This window comes from Odocoileus virginianus, chromosome 1 (assembly GCF_023699985.2).
Source record: "Odocoileus virginianus isolate 20LAN1187 ecotype Illinois chromosome 1, Ovbor_1.2, whole genome shotgun sequence".
NCBI lineage: Eukaryota > Metazoa > Chordata > Mammalia > Artiodactyla > Cervidae > Odocoileus > Odocoileus virginianus.
The window spans coordinates 4927774-4948454 of record NC_069674.1 but is presented as its reverse complement, the minus strand read 5'-3'; the positions used below and the strand labels follow the sequence as shown (position 1 = coordinate 4948454).

The window sequence follows — 20681 nt, the reverse complement described above, 5'->3', positions numbered from 1 at the left end:
TTAGAACTAACACCCAAAAAAGATGTCCTTTTCATTATAGGGAACTGGAATGCAGAAGTAGGAAGTCAAGAAACACCTGGAGGAACAAGCAAATTTGGCCTTGGAGTATGGAATGAAACAGGGCAAAGGATAATAGGGTTTTGCCAAGAGAACGCACTGGTCATAGCAAACACCCACTTCCAACAACACAAGAGAAGACTCTACACATGGATATCACCAGATGGTCAACACCAAAATCAGATTGATTATATTCTTTGCAGCCAAAGACGGAGAGGCTCTATACAGTCAGCAAAAACAAGACCGGGAGCTGACTGTGGCTCAGATCATGAACTCCTTATTGCCAAATTCAGACTTAAACTGAAGAAAGTAGGGAAAACCACTAGACCATTCAGGTATGACCTAAATAAAATCCCTTAGACTATACAGTGGAAGTGAGAAATAGATTTAAGGGACTAGATCTGATAGAGTCTGATGAACTATGTACGGAGGTTCTTGACATTGTACAGGAGACAGGGATCAAGACCATCCCCATGGAAAAGAAATGCAAAAAGGCAAAATGGTTGTATGAGGAGGCCTTACAAAGAGCCATGAAAAGAAGAGAAGCGAAAAGTAAAGGAGAAAAGGAAAGATATTCCCATTTGAATCCAGAGTTCCAAAGAATAGCCAGGAGAGATAAGAAAGCCTTCCTCAGTGATCAATGCAAAGAAATAGAGGAAAACAACAGAAAGGGAAAGACTAGAGATCTCTTCAGAAAATTAGAGATACCAAGGGAACATTTCATGCAATTGGGCTCGATAAAGGACAGAAATGGTATGGACCTAACAGAAGCAGAAGATATTAAGAAGAGGTGGCAAGAGTACACAGAAGAACTGTACAAAAAAGATCTTCACAACCCAGATAATCACGGTGGTGTGATCATTCATCTAGAGCCAGACATCCTGGAATGTGAAGTCAAGTGGGCCTTTTCGCATCACTACGAACAAAGCTAGTGGAGGTGATGGAATTCCAGTCGAGCTATTTCAAATCCTGAAAGATGATGCTGTGAAAGTGCTGCACTCAATATGCTAGCAAATTTGGAAAATTCAGCAGTGGCCACAAGACTGGAAAAGGTCAGTTTTCATTCCAATCCCTAAGAAAGGCAATCCCAAAGAATGTTCAAACTACTGCACAATTGCATTCATCTCACGCGCTAGTAAAGTAATGCTCAAAATTCTCCAAGCCAGGCTTCAGCAATACATGAACCATGAACTTCCAGATGTTCAAGCTGGTTTTAGAAAAGGCAGAGGAACCAGAGATCAAGTTGCCAACATCCACTGGATCAACGAAAAAGCAAGAGAGTTCCAGAAAAACATCTATTTCTGCTTTGTAGATTACACCAAAGCCTTCGACTGTGTGGATCACAATAAACTGTGGAAAATTCTGAAAGAGATGGGAATACCAGACCACCTGACCTGCCTCTTGAGAAACCTGTATGCAGGTCAGGAAGCAACAGTTAGAACTGGACATGGAACAACAGACTGGTTTCAAATAGGAAAAGGAGTACGTCAAGGCTGTATGTTGTCACCCTGCTTATTTAACTTATATGCAGAGTACATCATGAGAAACGCTGGTCTGGAAGAAGCATAAGCTGGAATCAAGATCGCCGGGAGAGATATCAGTAACCTCAGATATGCAGATGACACTACCCTTATGGCAGAAAGTGAAGAGGAACTAGAGAGCCTCTTGATGAATGTGAAAGAGGAGAGTGAAAAAGTTAGCTTAAAGCTCAACATTCAGAAAACTAAGATCATGTCATCTGGTCCCATCACTTCATGGGAAATAGATGGGGAGACAGTGGCAACAGTGTCAGACTTTATTTTGGGGGGCTTCAAAATCACTACAGATGGTGATTGCAGCCATGAAATTAAAAGACGCTTACTCCTTGGAAGGAAAGTTATGAACAACCTAGACAGCATATTAAAAAGCAGAGACATTACTTTGCCAACAAAGGTCCGTCTGGTCAAGTCTATGGTTTTTCCAATGGTCATGTATGGATGTGAGAGTTGGACTGTGAAGAAAGCTGAGTGCTGAAGAATTGATGCTTTTGAACTATGGTGTTGGAGAAGACTCTTGAGAGTCCCTTGGACTGCAAGGAGATCCAACCAGTCCATCCTAAAGATCAGTCCTGGATGTTCACTGGAAGGACTGATGCTGAAGCTGAAACTCCAGTACTTTGGCCACCTCATGCGAAGAGTTGACTCATTGGAAAAGACCCTGATGCTGGGACGGACTGGGGGCAGGAAAAGAAGGGGATGACAGAGGATGAGATGGCTGGATGGCATCACCGACTCAATGGACATGGGTTTGAGTAAACTCCGGGAGCTGGTGATGGACAGGGAGGCCTGGCGTGGTGTGATTCTTGGGGTTGCAAAGAGTCGGACACGACTGAGCGACTGAACTGAACTGAATCACACTACAAGTGTGATGGATTTTAACTTAAAAACACTTCAGTAAAGTCAAATAAATGTTAAGAATCATGGTAAAGTAAGATTTTTTTAACCAATACAAATTTAAAAAACTAAGGCCTTTAACGTCTTTGATGTCTCATAAATAAATGAATCAAAAAAAAATTTAAACACATAAAGTAAGAAAAAAAGCAAGAGACTACATGTAAAAAAAAGACTTATAAACAGATAAATCAATATTCAGATCATTTCAGAGCTTTAAATTATTTCATTACTTAAAAAGAAAAGGCACAAATGAACTGAGTATTTATTTGAAAAATATCAAAAGATTCAAAAACAATTAAGAAATAGAGAAAATAATATGAAAAAAATAAAGCAAAAGGCTGTTTTAAACAATAGGAAACCCATTTAAATTTTACTTTTTAAAGGAAATCCATAAAAACTAATAAAGGAAATATAGAAATCTTTTAAGTTAAAGTAATCAAAGTTCAAATATTTGATAAACAAATTACTACAAACTGTTTAAAGTCATCCTCACCCTCCCCAAAAGTAAAAAAGGATACCTGAACCAAAACCCTAACATATCCAAACACTATGGATGAAAAAAAAATCTAAATAAAATATCAATAATCAGAATTCAAACATAATTTAATATTAGAAATCTGCCAATATAACACGCCAAGTCAAGCAGTCAAAACACCATCATTCATAAGAAGAAGAGGGAAAAGAGGCAGAATAAGATGACAAAAATTTGGGGAAGGGGGGATTGGGGCTAAGGCTGATTTTACTGTTCATGGGAAAAGGGAGAGAACAGTTATCTTTAGAATTTATTAAGGCAACTTATTATGTTTACATTAAAACAATTACAGGAGAAAAAATGAACAGAGGAGCAAAGGTTCGATTGGTCCAACAGCAGGCAGACCAGGAGAAAAAAACTCATGGTAAATAGAAAATAAGACAGAAATAAATATGAGTTTACACAGCAAATATAAATGGCCTAAAACTTAATGCTGTCATTACTTAACGATGAAAATAATTCAGCTGTGTAACATAACTCAATAGAACTTCAAATTAAATAAAACACACATACAAAGAACAACAGAAAGAAATTGCTAGCTTCACAATCATTATGGGCGGTTTTAACATCTCACTCTCAGAAACTGATAGATGAAACATTAAAAGCATTTTAAGCAAGTATTTAGACAATACATTTAACAAGCAACATTAGACAGCTCAATCAAACCATCTTGTGTCTGGCTCTGTTAAAACACTGGATAAACAAAACAAAATCCCTGCCTTCTCCAAACTACACTCTAGTAGGAAGATATATTTTTTATTCTTGAAAACAAATAAAACACAAGAAAATACTAGGGAAAAACAGGCAAAGAATGAAGGACTAGCTATCTGTTTAAATACATTTATAAAATCAGTCAGTCCATCACTCAGTCGTGTCCGACTCTTTTACATTTACAAAATAAACTTCATGAAATAAAATTCATCTGAGTAAAGAGACACTTGAGTACACATGTGAAGTAGAACAGGACCCAAACCAGGCAGATATCTGGTAAAAGAGCTCTGCAGTAGAAGGAACAGCAAATGCTAAATTCTTGAGAGAAGAGTTGTTAGAACAGCAAGGACACACTGCTGGAGCAGACGGACTGAGAGGAGCTGCGAGGAGACAGGCTGCCTGAGAAATCTTTTTAAAGGCGGGGCGGGGGGGGGGGGGGGGGGGGGGGAATTCACTTGTTGAGAAACTTGCAGCCCAATATAATGACTGGATACAGGGAGACAGGAAACTCTTGAAATAATCCCAACATGACTACTATAACAGGAAAGAGAATAAGAAATTAATTCAAGAGAGATTATCAAAGTAAAATTTACATTTAATCTTTCTTTCATGTTCTTCATAACTGTGTACACTCATTGCTAAAAAAACTGAAACACACGTGGCTTTGCTGGCTAACCCTCATCTTCCAGGCCAATGCCCTGCTCTATTTTAAGGCTCTCTCGCTACCATCCTGGCCATCACTAGTTTTAAGTTTGGGGTACAACTGGCTTTTACATCAAACCTGTTTTATCTTTTCAGGGTCTCAATGTTGGTTGTCTGCATCATGGTGGTAGTTACTGTTTAGTTGATAAGTCCGGTCCGACTCTTTGTGACCCCATGGACTGTAACCCACCAGGCTCCTCTGTCTGTGGGAGTTATCAGACAGAATACTGACTGGTGTGGGTTGCCATTTCCTACTCCAGGGGATCTTCCTGATCCAGGGATCAAACTCACATCTCCTGTACCTGCAGGCAGATTCTTTACGCCACTGAGCTACCAGGGAAGCCCCTGAACAGTGGTATTTACTCCTAAAAAATAAATTTTAATTTTTGCCTTGCCTTTTCCTACTTCTACTTATTTCTTCTATTCTTGATTTTTGGCACCACTGAAAACATACTTTTTACATTCATCAATCCATCAGAATTCTACTGCTTCTGGTCAATGGATCAATGTATCGACATCACGAATTTTATTTTTCTGAATGCGAAACATAAAGGTCATATTGTCAAACCCATAGCAGTTGGCAATTTCCAAACTTAAATAGCAAAATAGATGCATACATTTTCATAGTGCATTCACAGGTTTTCAGTTTTGGTTTTAAATAGTCTAATTACAAATGATAACACAAAGATTATTTAATCTTTCTTTAGTTTTTCTACCTTCTTCTCTTTTTCCTTTGTATCACATAACCTTTTCATCTTACTTTTCCTTGTTTCACTTTGCTGCAAAGAAATATGAGGTAAAATAATACAACTAATTCTATTTGAGAAAATTTTCCAAAATTCAATGTTTCTTGTTAATCTTATAAACTAAAACTAATTTAAAAGAAAAACTAATGTGAATTCCTAAAACAGCAAAGGAGGCTTCTACTTAAAGTCACACAGAAAAAGAAGGTTCAGATTTACACCCTCGTGGTAAACAGACGAAGTATAAGAAACAGGAATTATCAGACACTGGCCAACAGGCAGAGAGAGAACTGTAACCCTGAGAAAAAGGAAACCAGAAAGGTGAACCCCACCTTCACAAAGGCTTTCTGTGTGGAGTTAACTTACAAACTGCAGCGCACAGAGGGAACTCCCGGCTGGCAGCTATGCTGAAATGGGCAGAAAGAAATCATTAGTCAAGGGGGCTAAAGGAGTAGAATTTGTGGAGCAGAGTACACTAAAACGAGGGAGCAGAGAAAAAGCTCCAGAAATCTGCGTAAGAGGACCCTTGAGTTTTAATCTGAATACCAAACTGTACCGTTGTGGTGTAAAACCTCACAAGGCTGAATAGGAACTGCTTCCAAGGCAAGAACCAATAGAGAAAAGATGCAATATGGACGAGTCCCAGAGCTCACAGTGAGCCAGGAATCTGTAATGCTCCCTCTGGCCAGAGTGCTAAGACCTCAGGGACTACATAGAATGCATCTGGAGCACGCCTTTAGGGAGAGGGCTACATGAAACCTAGAACAAACACTATTCTAGACCAGCCATAAAGGAGCTAACAAAAGCAACAACAGAATCAAAATGACCCACAATTCATTCAACTGGTGGCCAAAAAAAAAAAAAAAAAAAGACATAACCAGAAGAAAAATCAAGGAATAGAAACAGAAAACAGAGATGACGGACAGATAAGCATGGATATTAAACCAGCTATTATCACTATGCCTCATGCTTACTGAGTACGAAAAACACGAAAACAGAAGCGAAATGGAAGATGATGATGGTTAATATCAAATGATGACATCATATGAAAACTTCACTTTGAAAGATCAACATCTGATTAGAAATTGCAAAAGAAAAATGACTGACCTTTAAAACATAGCAAGACAAACAAACAAAAACCTTCCCCAAATAAAAGACAAACACAGCTACATGCAATGCCCTCTGGGACAGTAACAACCACTCTAATATGTGTGAAGCTTGAGTAGGAGGGAAGGAAGTGGAAAAATATTTAGAGAAATAATAGCAACAAAATCTTACAAAGTGGAAAAAATAAAAATCCACAGGGACTTCTCTGGCTATCTGGTGGCTAAGACTCTGTGCTCCCAATGCAGGGGGCCCAGGTTTGATCCCTGGTCAAGGGAACTGCATCCCACATGCTGCCAAGTAAAAACCTGCTTTACCGTCTGAGCCACCAGGGAAGTCAAGTAAAACCTAGCACAGCCAAATAAATAAATAAAAAGAAATAAAACACAACACAGACACAAGAAGCACAACAAAATTCCTGACACACAAATACACACACACACACACACCCACCCCAGTAAGGCACTTAACAGTCAATCTGCTGACAAACAGCAAGAAAAAGAAATTCATAAAAGCAACTCCCCTCAAAAGACCTACTTACTGTTTACAGAGTAACAAAAATAATGACTGCAACCTTTGCATCTGAAAGGATGTAAGCCAGAAGACTCTGAAACAACATATTGAAAAGTACTTGGAAGAAAATTAAAGGTGGGGAAAAAAAACCCATAAACCTTGAATAACACATACAACAAAAAGCATCCTTCAAAAATAACAGTAGGACCTCCCTGGTGTACCAGTGCTTGAGAATCCACTTTGTGATGCAGGGTACGCAGGTTTGATCCCTGGTCAGGGAACTAGGATCCCAAATGCCAGTGGGGCAACTAAGTCCATGCTCCACAACCAGAGAAGCTAGCCCAGCGCAACAGAAGATCCTAAACGACGCAACCAACATCCTGTGTGTCACAACTAAGACCTGATATAGCCAAATAAAGATAAACAGCAAAAAATAAAACAAAAAATAAACAAGTTGAAAGAAACCTTCATTATATGTTAAGGAAATTCTTCAGACAAAAGGAAAACAATACTCAATAAGTATCTAGACCAAAATTCCCGTATGCAAAAGAATAAAGAGTGATGTAAATGGAATGTGAGTAAATTTATAAAAGACTTTTATACTTAAACCTCTTTAAAAATTAATTCACCGTTGAAAGCAAAAATAATAACTTATTGTGGGTTTCAAAATACACAGAAAATTTAAATGTATGGAAAAAATAGTTCAAAACATAGGAGGGTAAAAGTGTGCTGATGTATGGGTTCTATATCACATCTCAATAACTGAGGCATCCTCTGAAGAGTTAACACTATGCAATGTAAATCCTAAGTCTTTTGTAAACACACACACTGTCAGTTTTCTAGTCCAATGAAAATAAAAACGGAATCCTAAAAATATATTCAATTAACCCAAAAAAGATAGGAAATGAATAGGAGGAAACAAAGTGGAAAATGGGAGAGAAGGAACAAATACAAAACAAAGCGCAAGTAGATTTAATCCCTCAGTTCAGTTCAGTTCAGTTCAGTCGCTCAATCGTGTCCGACTCTTTGCGACCCCAAGAATCACATCACGCCAGGCCTCCCTGTCCACCACCAACTCCCGGAGTTTACTCAAACTCATGCCCATGGAGTCAGTGATGCCATCCAGCCATCTCATTCTCTGTCGTCCCCTTCTCCTCCTGCCCCCAATCCCTCCCAGCATCAGGGTCTTTTCAAATGAGTCAACTCTTTGCATGAGGTGGCCAAAGTATTGGAGTTTCAGCTTCAGCATCAGTCCTTCCAATGAACACCCAGGACTGATCTCCTTTAGGATGGACTGGTTGTCTCCTTGCAGTCCAAGGGACTCTCAAGAGTCTTCTCCAACACCATAGTTCAAAAGCATCAGTTCTTCAGCACTCAGCTTTCTTCACAGTCCAACTCTCACATCCATACATGACCACTGGAAAAACCATAGCCTTGACTAGATGGACCTTTGTGGGCAGTGTAATGCCTCTGCTTTTTAATATGCTATCTAGGTTGGTCATAACTTTCCTTCCAAGGAGTAAGCGTCTTTTAATTTCATGACTGCAATCACCATCTGCACTGATTTTGGAGCCCAAAAAGTAAAGTCTGACACTGTTTCCCCATCTATTTCCCATGAAGTGATGGGACCAGATGCCATGATGTTAGTTTTCTGAATGTTGAGCTTTAAGCCAACTTTTTCACTCTCCTCTTTCACTTTCATCAAGAGGCTCTCTAGTTCCTCTTCACTTTCTGCCATAAGGGTAGTGTCATCTGCATATCTGAGGTTATTGATATTTCTCCCGGCAATCTTGATTCCAGCTTGTGCTTCTTCCAGCCCTCCACATTAGTAATTGTGTTAAGGGTAAATGGTCTCAACCCAATAACTGAAAGGCAAAACTTGTCAGATTAAATGAAGGCAGCAAGAATCTTCATTAAGGAGAGACAATCCTAAAAATGCATGCACTCCACAGCAAAGTTCCAAAACATGAAAGGAAAGCCACAATTATACCTGGATAGCACAACCCTCTGCTCAGTAACTGCTACAGATAGACACAAAACTCAGTAGAGATGGAAGATTTAAGACTACTACCAACCACATGGACTGAACTGACAGTTCAAGAACATCCTACCTAAGGACAACAGAACACCTACTCCTTTCAAGTACATGATCCCAAGATCGGACTGGTTCCAAATCGGGAAAGGAGTAGTCAAGGCTGTATACTGTCACCCTGCTTATTTAACTAATATGCAGAGTGCATCATGCAAAATGCCAGGCTGGATGAAGCACAAGCTGAATCAAGATCGATGGGAGTAATATCAACAACCACTAGTCCACAAAAGGAGAAATATCAACAACCACTAGTCCAGAAAGAAATGACCAGGAAAATTTAAAAATTGCTTGAGCAAAATGAAAACAAAAACATGGCATTTCAAGATTTGTAACATTCAGGTAATCAGTGAATGAGGGAAACTTACAATTTTAAATAGTTATATCAGGGGCAAGATGGGGTAGGGAATTAAGAGGTATAAACTATTATGTATAAAATAAATAAGCTATAAGGATATATAGTACAACACAGTAAATATAGTATTTTATAATAATTATTTTATAAAATATTTTAAAGGTTATATTACTCCATGTATAAACAGAGTAATATAACCTTTAATAACTGCAAATCAATTGAGGATCATTATATCATATATCTGACACTTCTGAAATAGCGTATATCGATTATACCTCAATTTTTTTAAAAGTTATATTAAAAACCTCTTAATAGTAACATAGGTCTCCACTTAAATTGAAAAGTGAAAATCAAGACTAATAACTAGAAGGGAAGAAATAATAAAGAGCAGAGATTGATGACATAAAACCACAACAGTTTGTTTTAAAACTGAAAACAAAAGATAGTTCTTTGAAAGAACAGATGACCAACTAGCAAACATGATCAAGAAAACTTTAAAAAGCCTCACAAATCACCAATTAAAAAATTTGAAAGGGGAGGGTCATCACTAGAGAGACTACACACATTAAAGGAAGATGATATTCTATTACAAACAATTTTGTCAATAAAACAGAAACTGAGATGAAATGGACCAAAATCCTTGGAAGGCACAAATTACCATATATGACTTAAGAACAGAGAATCTGAGTAACCCTATTACGTATTTTAAAAATTGAATTTGTAAACAAAAGCCTTGACAAAAAGAAAATCCAAACCAAACTTTTAAGAAATCATCAAATCCAAATCAAATCATCAAACTTTTAAGAAATCCTACACTATCTTTTGTAAATAATGAAGAAAAGAACACTTTCCAACTCATTCTATGAGGCTGGCATGCCACTGACAGCAAAAATCAAAGACATTATATAAAACCAATATCCATTATAAAAAACACAGACTTGTTCCATAAAATAAAGAAGGAACACTCTTCCACCCATTTTTTGTAGATATTACAACTGTCATACACACCAAATCAAATCAAGGGTAATGAAAGAAAATAAAATTACAGCCTATTTTTCAATTTAAGAACTCCAAACAAAAGATTATCAAGGGGCTCCACCTCTAAATAAGATGGAGAAATATATGCCAAACTTTTTCTCCCACTGAATCTAACTACAAGCATGTAAATAATTCATGAAACAATTGTTTGAGTTGCCTTAAAAACTTATAACAGCAGTTTGTTCCGCAACAGACACCAAAATTCACTAAGTATCACTAAGTTTATTACCATTTTACCCCTGGCCTGAACTAAAAGAAGTCTGAAACCCAGAACTCAGTGCTGAGGTCCAGAAGGAGAAAGAGCTTGCCTGAACTGACCACAACCTACCCGTGGGTGGGCCTGATCCGAATTAGTGTAAGAACACCTTTGAGAGCTGGGCTAACAGGTCCCACAGGGGTGACTTGGTACTGCACACACAGTACAAATAGAAACAGTTCCACAAGAGGCTGGTTGTAACCTGCAGCTTGTACCTACCCAGGCTAAGAGACTGTTAAATCAAAATTACCAACTTTCTCCATAAGATGTTTCTAAAATCCACAGTCTTATAATATCTAAGACATTTAGGAAACAATCCAAAATTACTTGATACTCAAAGAACTACAATAAAATCAAATCACCCGAAAAAATACAACTCAAGAGGCTAATGAACACAAGAGGCTAATGATAAAATGACAGAAGTTGGACTTATGAACACTTTCAGGCAGCTATTATAATTGAATGAGCAATTCTGAACACTTAAAACTTAAAATAGAAAGTATCAGCAAATAATGAAAAGACATAAAGAAGAACCAAGAGGAAATTTTAGGAAGAAAAAAAATTACAAAACCAAAATAAAAAACTCAGTAGAAATAAAAAATAAATGATGGCCCTAAAACAGCACAAATTAATAATTACATTAAAACTATGTGGCCTAGACACTCCAATCAAAATACAGAGGTCGTGTGTGCATCAATTTAAAAAAACATATCCCCCCAAAAATAAAAAAACATGCCCCAACTATATGCTGTCTACTTGAAGCTGAAATCAAATATGACGACACATTTAAGGAAACAGACCATGCAACAATAATCGAAATTAAGCTGAAATGGATATGTTAATATTATACAAAGCAGTATGTCATTTCAAAACAAATGACAAGGATAAAGAAGGATATTACATGCAATACTGATTCCCAACAACAAATAATTCTAAATGTGTATGTAAACCTAACAACAGAACTTCAAAATACATGAACCAAAAACAAACAAAAAACCCCTAAAGTACATTATTCTCACTGAATCCTCGTAACTACCCTACTGAAGTAGGCATTATCTGTTTTACAGATAACCAAACTGAATCTGTCAGTCGTGTCCAACTCTCTGCGACCCCATGGACTGTACCCCACCAGGCTCCTCTGTCTATGGGATTCTTCAGGCAAGAATGTTGGAGTGGGTTGCCATTTCCTCCTCCAGGGTATCTTCCTGACCCAGGGATTGAATCAGTGTCTCCTGCATTGGCAGGCAGATTCTTTACCACTAAGCCACCTAGGAAGCCCCAAACTGAAATTAAGAAAGGTTAAATAGGTTACCCAAAGTCACTCAACTGATCAGAGCTAAACTATAGTGAGGTCAACATACTGGGAAGATCCACAAACTCCCCCTGCTGAGGTCTATAAAACTACTGGTTTGCCCTAAACGTCAATTAAAAACAACAACAACAACAACAACAACCTGTTGAGGGTGGGGAAGCTAGCCACCTTGGGCCAGTGCCTCTATCTGCTACCAAACATAACTGGAGTCAGAACCCCATTGCTCAGCCCCAGAGGCATCAAAACGGGCAAAGGGAAAACGCTTCAAGACCAGCTCTCCTCAAACATCTCAGGATTTCACTCCACTGGACAGGACACTGACTGACACGCTCAAAAAAGCAAGGGGCTGAAAGCAGAAATTCAAACAGGAATTTGGAATTGGAGTGAAAACTGACCTTTTCCAGCCCTGTGGCCAGTGCTGACTTTTCCAAATTTTCTGGCATCCTGAATGCAGCACTTTAACAGCATCCGCTTTTAGGATGTAACTGTAGATCAGACATTAATATTAGTTTGCTTTAAGGCAGTTAGTGTTTGTTTAGAAATAGTGAGATGTTCAGTCCTTTTCTCTCCTTACCTTTCCCTCTATATCTCAGATTTACACCTGTGTTCACAGGAGTTTACACCCTCGAGGACCTCATTCCAACAGGTGCTAAACAGCATCTGTTGGTTCATCTCCCCTACCGGCCTCTCACCATCCAGCTCAGTGAAGGGCACTCAGTCGTGTCCGACTCTTTGCAATCCCCTGGACTGTACAGTCCATGGAATTTTCCAGGCCAGAATACTGGAGTGAGTAGCCTTTCCCTTCTCCAGGGGATCTTCCCAACCCAGGGATTGAACCCAGGTCTCCCGCACTACAAGCAGATTCTTTACCAGCTGAATCACAAGGGAAGCCCAAGAATACTGGAGTGGGTAGCCTGTCCCTCCTCCAGCAGATCTTGCTGACCCAGGAATCGAACCAGCATCTCCTGCACTGCACGCGGGTTTCTTAGCAGCTGAACTGTGAGGGTGACCGGCTCGTAGGCAGCAGCAATACAGCAGTCACGAGCAGAGACTGCAGAGCCAGACTGCCTGGATCGCAAAGCTAACCACCCGCTGCAGAGCCACGTGTGAGGGGCTTAGACCTGGCGCCCACTTCCCTCATCAGTAAAACGGTTATAAAGGAGCTACCTCACAGGACCACTTTCAGGATTAAACGAGAAGCGCCTCCAACGCCAGTTCCCTGTGACCCTCTCCTCATCCCAGGCCTTTACCTCCTCCTCTCCCAGCTTGAACCCCATGATCAGCAGGTCTAACACTCATCCTCAACACTTCCTCCCTCTATTTCATTTCATTAAATTTGCCTGGTAAAACCTCAATACTGATTAAAACGAACCTTCTGTCTACTCTGGCCCAAAGCTCAAGCTGTGGGGAAAAGACACAGCCAAGTCACTGCCTTCACCCTGTATTTCCAACCCCGCCGGGCCCCTCACTACTCCCAGCAATCGCCACTTGGATCGGTTCACTCTCCTATTTCCTTAGATATTTATTTCATACTTTTTCTGTCTTCAAACAATTGAAGACTCTCCATTCTACACCCTTCGGTTGACAGAATCGGCTTGCTACCTCAGTGGGGACACAGAGCTAGTCAGAGTTTCCTATCCTCCCCCAACCAAGCCCTCGACTTCCCTGAAAGCTTCCCTGTAGAACCCACGTTCCCTCCCGCCAAACCCACCATCCGGTCCTCCCTGCTGACACCCATCCCTCTGCCTGTGCTCCGATCACGTTCTCTTTCCCATTCTCGAACTCTGCACCTGCCCTGACTCCTTTCCTTTCCTGAGTGACCAACCTTTCCTCGGAAAAAGGAGTCCGAGCAGCATACAAATGGACTACAGTAACACAGCCTTCTTTAAAAAACAAAGAAAAAGAAACACTCCCCGGAGGCCACATCCTCTCCTGGGGCCTGCCCCGCTTCTCTGAGAGCAGCACTCTGAGCGCTCTGGACCCAGGTCCACCCTTCGGCTCCATTGGATCCTCCTTCCCCTCATCCCCCTGAAGGGCCCGGATCCGAGTCACTGAAGAACAGGCTGACAGACAGCTGGGTTTGCCTGGACTGTGCCTGTCATTCTCGAATAGCTGACTGGGCTCCTGTCACATTCAACAACGTCTTGGTCAGATCGCTGAGTTATCTAACTGCCAAGAACCTACGACATGCCAGTTCTCCACCCGTCAGACACCCGTGAGACTAGGGCCCGTTTTCTCCCTAGCTCCTTGGACACAACACTCTCCTGAGATTCCCCCACCACAGCGGGCGCGCCTTCTCACTTCCTCTGCGGGCTCCTCTGGCTCTTTACGGAGCCCGCGATGGCCGAGTGTCCGGGGCTCCGTCACTGAGCCCTTCTCTGCACAGGCGCGTCGCACAGTCTCTATGAACACACTGCTAACTCCTGCACTCCCCCACTGCCTGCCTCTACTCAATCACAACTCAGTAACTGCCTACTCAGGAGCATCTCTACGCTAACACGTCAAACACACACATGACTCCACACCCTGCCGTCGGAAACTTGCTCTTCCAGTGCTTCCCGCCTCCCTCAACAGTGGCATCCGAGACTGAGAAACCTAGCCCCATGACTCACGTCCTTGTCTCTCGTCCCCACGCATCATGTCAGCAAATACCATCCACACACCTTCAAGACACACACGCATCCCTCACTTCTCAAAAAATTCACTTTATGTCGCTTTTACAAGTGGCTGACATTGGTATCCAACCAAAACAAATCCGAAGAGGATTTTCACTTCTCAAAGAAAGGGGGTGAGGAGAGGGTGACTGCTTCTTCACTTTCTGTCATCCCACCTGATGAAAGCTTTCATGAGAAAACTCTATTTTCTGAAGGCAGGAAAGATGGGTATTCCAAACATAACAACTTCTCAGGAATTACAACTGCTAACAGCCTAGAGTCACCACCGTTCTTCTTGTTACCATTACAACTGGGAATCATACAACTAACCTTCTCTGAGCATTTAGTACGTGAGAGGCACTGCTCTATCACCATCTCTAGCTTGCCTGTCTCTTAAGATAGAACATAATCACCACCATGGCTGGAATTTTGTTTTAGTCACCACTGCACCCCCCACACCTAACAGCACCAGACATTTCACAGGCACTCAATATGTGCTTTGCTAAATGAGTAACAATGGTTCTACAACTCAGGAGGAAAATAGGAATTTAATAACTAGAACTGAGATAACTACCTAACCATTCTAAAGATACACAAGTTACAGTCCTGCTTTCCACTGAACAGAAAAATAAAATTTCATACGGAGTCAAACTTTTAAAGAAAAGCCATGTAACCTAATGCTGAATGTTATCTCATTAAGGTAAATAAAGAGAAAGAAGTTTTAACACCACAAGGGAACAGACAAAACTGTCATTGCTGATAGACAGCATCACCAACATCTACTTAGAAAACACAAGTTAATCAACTGAAAAGCTAACAGTTTTCTGTAAGACTGGTCAGCATAGTAACATAATAAAATATCAACGACTTTCCTATACCTCATGCTGAACAAACAGCAGCGATAATCAATTTGAATGTAATGAAAGGAGATGCAATAACAATCAAGTTACTAGGAATAACTTTAATAAGAAATACAATAAAACTTTACTTATGGACATAATGGAAGAACGAAGTAAATTGACAGATAAACCCAACAGGAAAAGAGACAACAAATACAAACAAGCAATTCATAGACAAAACGAACTGACCTATAAAATATGATGAAGTGTTCAACCTCACCAAGCAATCAAGGAAATCAAACACTGAGATGGAAAATGAAGCATACTGACAATATCCAGTGGCCATGGGTGCAGCAGAGACAAATGCTCACTCACAACAGCTGGCAAGGATGTACACAGTACAGCATGCCCTGGGAGGCCATTCACCAACAGCGACCGCAATACAGAATGTGCACACCATCTGATCCATCAGCTCCACATGCAGAAACCTATTCTACCGCACTGCATAAATATACAAAGAACAGGTATGTTCACTACACCATAAGCAACTTCAAAGCTGATCAAGGGAGTATTTAAATAAAGCACACTCTACCCACTCAAGGATTTGCACTTTCTGATCACTACAAAGACTTCCCAGGAGGCTCAGTGGTAAAGAATCCACCTGCCAATCCAGGAGAAACAGCAGATGCAGGTTTGATCCCCGGGTCAGGAAGATCTCCTGGAGGAGGAAATGGCAACCCACGCTAGTATTCTTGCCAGGAAAATCCCAGACATAGAAGCCTGGTGGGTGTGTCAGAGGACTGGACACGACTGAGCGCCTGAGCAATCACAAACAACACAACAATAAAACAATGTATTTGGACTTCCTATTTGTACTAAAATAGAAAGCTCTGTAAGATCTCTGAGACACAGTTCCATAAAGAAAAGATACATTACAGAATACATGAGTCCATGAATATTTTAAGTGCATACAAATGTGCGTAAGTTTGCTCAAACTCATGTCCATTCAGTCAGTGACGCCATCCAACCATCTCATCCTTTGTTGTCCCCTTCTCATCTTGCCCTCAATCTTTCCCAGCATCAGGGTCTATTCTAACGAGTCAGTTCTTCGCATCATGTGCTCAAAGTATCGGTGCTTCAGCTTCAGCATCAGTTCTTCCAATAAATATTCAGGCTTCATTTCCTTTAGGACTGACAGGCTTGATCTTTCGACGTCCAAGGGACTCTCAAGAATCTTCTCCAACACCACAGTTCAAAAGCATCAATTCTTCCATGTTCAGTCTTCTTTATGGTTCAGCTCTCCCATCTGTATATAATGTTGGAAAAACCATAGCTTTGACTAGACAAACCTTTGTCGGCAAAGTGGTGTCTCTGCATTTTAATGCACTGTCTAGGTCTGTCATAGCTTTTCTTCCAAGGTGCAACCATCTTTTAATTTTGCTGCAGTCACCGTCATCATTGATTTTGAAGCCCATGAAAATGAAATCTGACACTGCTTCCACTTTTTCCCCCATCTATTTGCCATGAAATAAAATGACCAGATGCCATGATCTCCATTTTTTGAATGTTGAGCTTTAATTCAATTTTACAGATAATCAAAAAAAAAGAAAGAAAGAAATCTAAAGTAGTATTAAAAGATACTTCTCATCTACTATATTGGAAATGTTTTAAATCCAATAATACCAAGAAGTGGCAAGAAACTATAGAAACAGAAACTTTCAGACTCTGATGGGAGTGTGAATCATTTAAAAAAATACTCCATATTACCCAGTAAAGTGACCTGTGTACATAGCTTAAGAGGCACTGGCATAGTTTTTACTCATGATTAATAGTAAGAAATGTTATTTTAAATTATGACCAAGCATATACACAAAACACTACAGAAAAGTAAAACTATCTTTCAAAAAGGACAACTTTTTAGAAAAACAAAACAGATTCTTATACTACCCAGAGACACCAACCAATTAACCTCTAAAGTTTTAGTAAGAAGGAAAATTGACCCAGAAGGAAAATCTGAGACATAGAGAGAAAGGTAAGGAGAGAAAAAGAGTGAACATATCACTATTTCTAAACAAACACTGACTGCCTTAAAGCAAATTAATATTAATGTCTGATCTACAGTTACATCCTAAAAGCGGATGCTGCTAAAGTGCTGCATTCAGTATGCCAGAAAATTTGGAAAAGTCAGCACTGGCCACAGGACTGGAAAAGGTCAGTTTTCATTTCAATGCCAAAGAATGTTCACACTATCATACAATTGAGCTCACTGCAAATGTTAGTAAGGTAATGCTCAAAATCCTTCAAGTTAGGCTTCAATAGTACGTGAATGGAGACCTTCCCGATGTACAAAATGGATTGAGAAATATATTTTAGAAATGTAAGAAATGTATTCTAAGTTGTGACCAAGCACATACACAAAACACTACACAGAAGTAAAGCTTATCTTTCAAAGATTCATGTTGAGGTTTGACAGAAAACAGAAAAATTCTGTAAATCAATTATCCTTCAATAAAAAATAAATTTTAAAAAAAAGGACAATTTTTTAGAAAAACAAAACAGATATTTATACCACCTAAAGACACCAACCAATTAATCTCTAACGTTTCAGAAAGAAGAAAACTTGTCCCAGAAGGAAAATCTGAGATGTGAGAGGGAATGGTAAGGAGAGAAAAGGTAAAGGAACCAGAGATCTAACTGGCAACATCCACTGGATCACAGAAAAAAGCAAGGTAACTCCAAAAAGACCTCTACTTCTGCTTCATGACTATGCTAAAGCCGTTGACTGTGTGGATCACAACTAACTGGAAAATTCTTAAAAAGATGAAATGGCGAAGGAAATGGCAACCCACTCCAGTATCCTTGCCCAGAAAATCTCATGGACACAGGAGCCTGGTGGGTTGCAGTCCATGGGGTCGCAAAGAGTCGGGCACGACTGAGCGACTAATGCTTACTTCAGGGGAAAAAGCCGTTATTTAAGCAATTGAATATAGGATGAAAATAATGACATTATTGTTATCATTTATGTGGATACCTCATTTGAATGAGAATTTCTCAAGTCCATGTTCATTTAGAAGTCCATCTGTTTAATAAAGACCTTCCTTCAGGCTGAAATTAAAAAAAAAAAAAAAAAGATGGAAATACCAGACCACCTTACCTGCCTTCTGAGAAACCTGTATGAGTCAAAAAGCAATAGTTAGAACTGGACATGGAACAACAGATTGGTTCAAAATTGGGCAAGGACTGTGTCAAGGCTTCATCTTGAGCATGAAGCTGAAGCTCCAATACTTTGGCCATCTGATGCGAAGAACTGACTCACTGGAAAACACCCTGATGCTGGGATTGAAGGCAAGAGGAGAAGGAGACGACAGAGGATGAGACGGCTGGATGGCATCACCGACTCAATGGACATGAGTCTGAGCAAGCTCCAGGAATTGGTGATGGACAGACAGGGAGGCCTGGCGTGCTGCAGTCCATGAGGTAGCAAAGAGTCAGACACGACTGAGCGACTGAACTGATGTCAAGGCTGTGTATTGTCACCCTGCTTATTTAACTTCTATGCAGAGTACATCATGCAAAATGCTGGGTTGGGTGAAGCACAAGCTGGAATCAAGATTGCCAAGAGAAATATCAATAACCTCAGATATGCAGTTATCATGACCCCACAGACTTGTGGCCTGCCAGTCTCCTCTGGCCATGGGATTTCCCAGGCAAGACTACTGGAGTGGGTTCCCATTTCCTTCTCCAAAGCATATGGAGAGACACACACATGTGGTTTTCTAAAACTTTAAAAGACAACTGAGAAAATATTAAAAACAAACTTCAGAATGATTACTCTGGAGGAGAAAGAGGGGTGTGATCAGGGAGAGGCTTTTAGGGAACTTCAGAGAACACTGGGGAATATTCTTTTCCCCAGTCTGTAAGATAGGTATTTCTAAATACTTGTTATTCTTTAAACTACATATAATTAAAAAAAAAAAAAAACCAACTAGATCCTATTTACAAAACATGCAAAGTGTGAATTTTAAGTAGGTGTTATGGCAGAACTGGTTAAAAGTAAATACAGTCAAATGACAGAATATACCTTTACTTCTGCAAATGTAAGTCCTTCCCCCTCCTTTCTGGGAGAAATACATTTTCAGGGCGTGGACTGTGAAACGGCATACAATGCAAAGACAGAAAACAAAGAAGTTTTTTTTTTTTTTTAAGGAATTTTTTTTTGCCTCTTCAGTCTGCACCACTAATTCTATGAGTGTGAGAAAGTGTATAGAAAATGGGTTTAGCGAAATGTCTGTAAAGAAAAAATAGTACTTCATTTTGTCCTATTTGTAGTGTTTTCTCAAACCCCGTTAGATTAAACAATTTAGTTAATAGACATTTTTGCATCCACATGTCAACATTAACACTACTGAAGTCCTGGTCTGGTGTCAGATTTAATAAAATCAAGCCACCCCATGTTTCATGATCACCTCCAATAAAATAATTCCTAACATTTTAAGCGGTTTATCTAAAATGTGGGTAAAAATGTGCATTTTTATTTTGCAGATGGTTTTCTATAAAGTACATTTTTACTAAGTCCGTGTGTGAATGATTTAAAAAACTACAGAATAAGGTACAAATGTAGTGTATTTAATAAACTGTCAACCAACGCCGAAAAAAAAAAAATAAACTACATATAATTATAAATAAAATTACATGTAGAAGAAAGAATATGAAATTTCACAACTTAAAAAGCTAACTCGGAATCTCCCTCCACTCTGAATATTGCAGATTCCTCCAATCCTTAATTAAAGACTTCTAAAATATCCTTGACTGTAAATCTCTTCTTCCCTCAAGGCCTATTCAACTTGGTACCATTAATTATGTCCTACTCGACATCTCTTTCACACATGCCATTCTTTATTATTAAACTGTGATTTGTTAACTAGTTTTTTCTTCCTTTTGACTTTTTGTTTTCTACCTAGACTACACTCTGTAAGGCAGACACAGTTGTTTTCGGCTTCCTCCCCTGTCCAGAACCTGCCAGAACATTGCTTTGTTCAAAGAAGATATCCAGATGTTTATTCATTTTTGTATCCAATTCTAGATTTACATTTGCATATACCTGGTTATCTAGTCCCCAGTCTCAAGTTCCTTAACCAGTTAATGTGAAACAATAATTATAAACTACACAAACCAATTAAGAAATTCAAGTTCCAGTATTTTCTTCACTCTGAAATAAGCATTTTCTTTGGTGCGTTAAGTAAGTCAGAAGTCCTGGGGTTTTTTCAGGTACTGCCTCTTTAACTTTCTGTGCTCTTTCTTCAACTTTGATGAAATAATACAAACTCTATTTCCTTTAAAAACT

The 20681-nt window shown here is 39.5% G+C and overlaps 1 protein-coding gene across 21 annotated transcripts in view; it reads right to left on the bottom strand.

The window, feature by feature from the left end:
• Nucleotides 1-20681, bottom strand: part of KMT2C (lysine methyltransferase 2C) — a 260160-nt gene that overhangs the window by 181569 nt on the left and 57910 nt on the right. For 18 of the 21 annotated variants that reach the window (XR_011482353.1, XM_070451895.1, XM_070451133.1 and 15 more), the window contains exon 2: nucleotides 12240-12329. The exons of the other annotated variants lie outside the window; for them this stretch is intronic. Coding sequence is in view for 17 of the 18 variants with exons in the window: in XM_070451895.1 (XP_070307996.1) it covers nucleotides 12240-12329 (90 nt within the window). In the remaining variant the exon portion in view is untranslated. The remainder of the gene's footprint in view (nucleotides 1-12239; nucleotides 12330-20681) is intronic. 21 annotated transcript variants of the gene reach the window in all.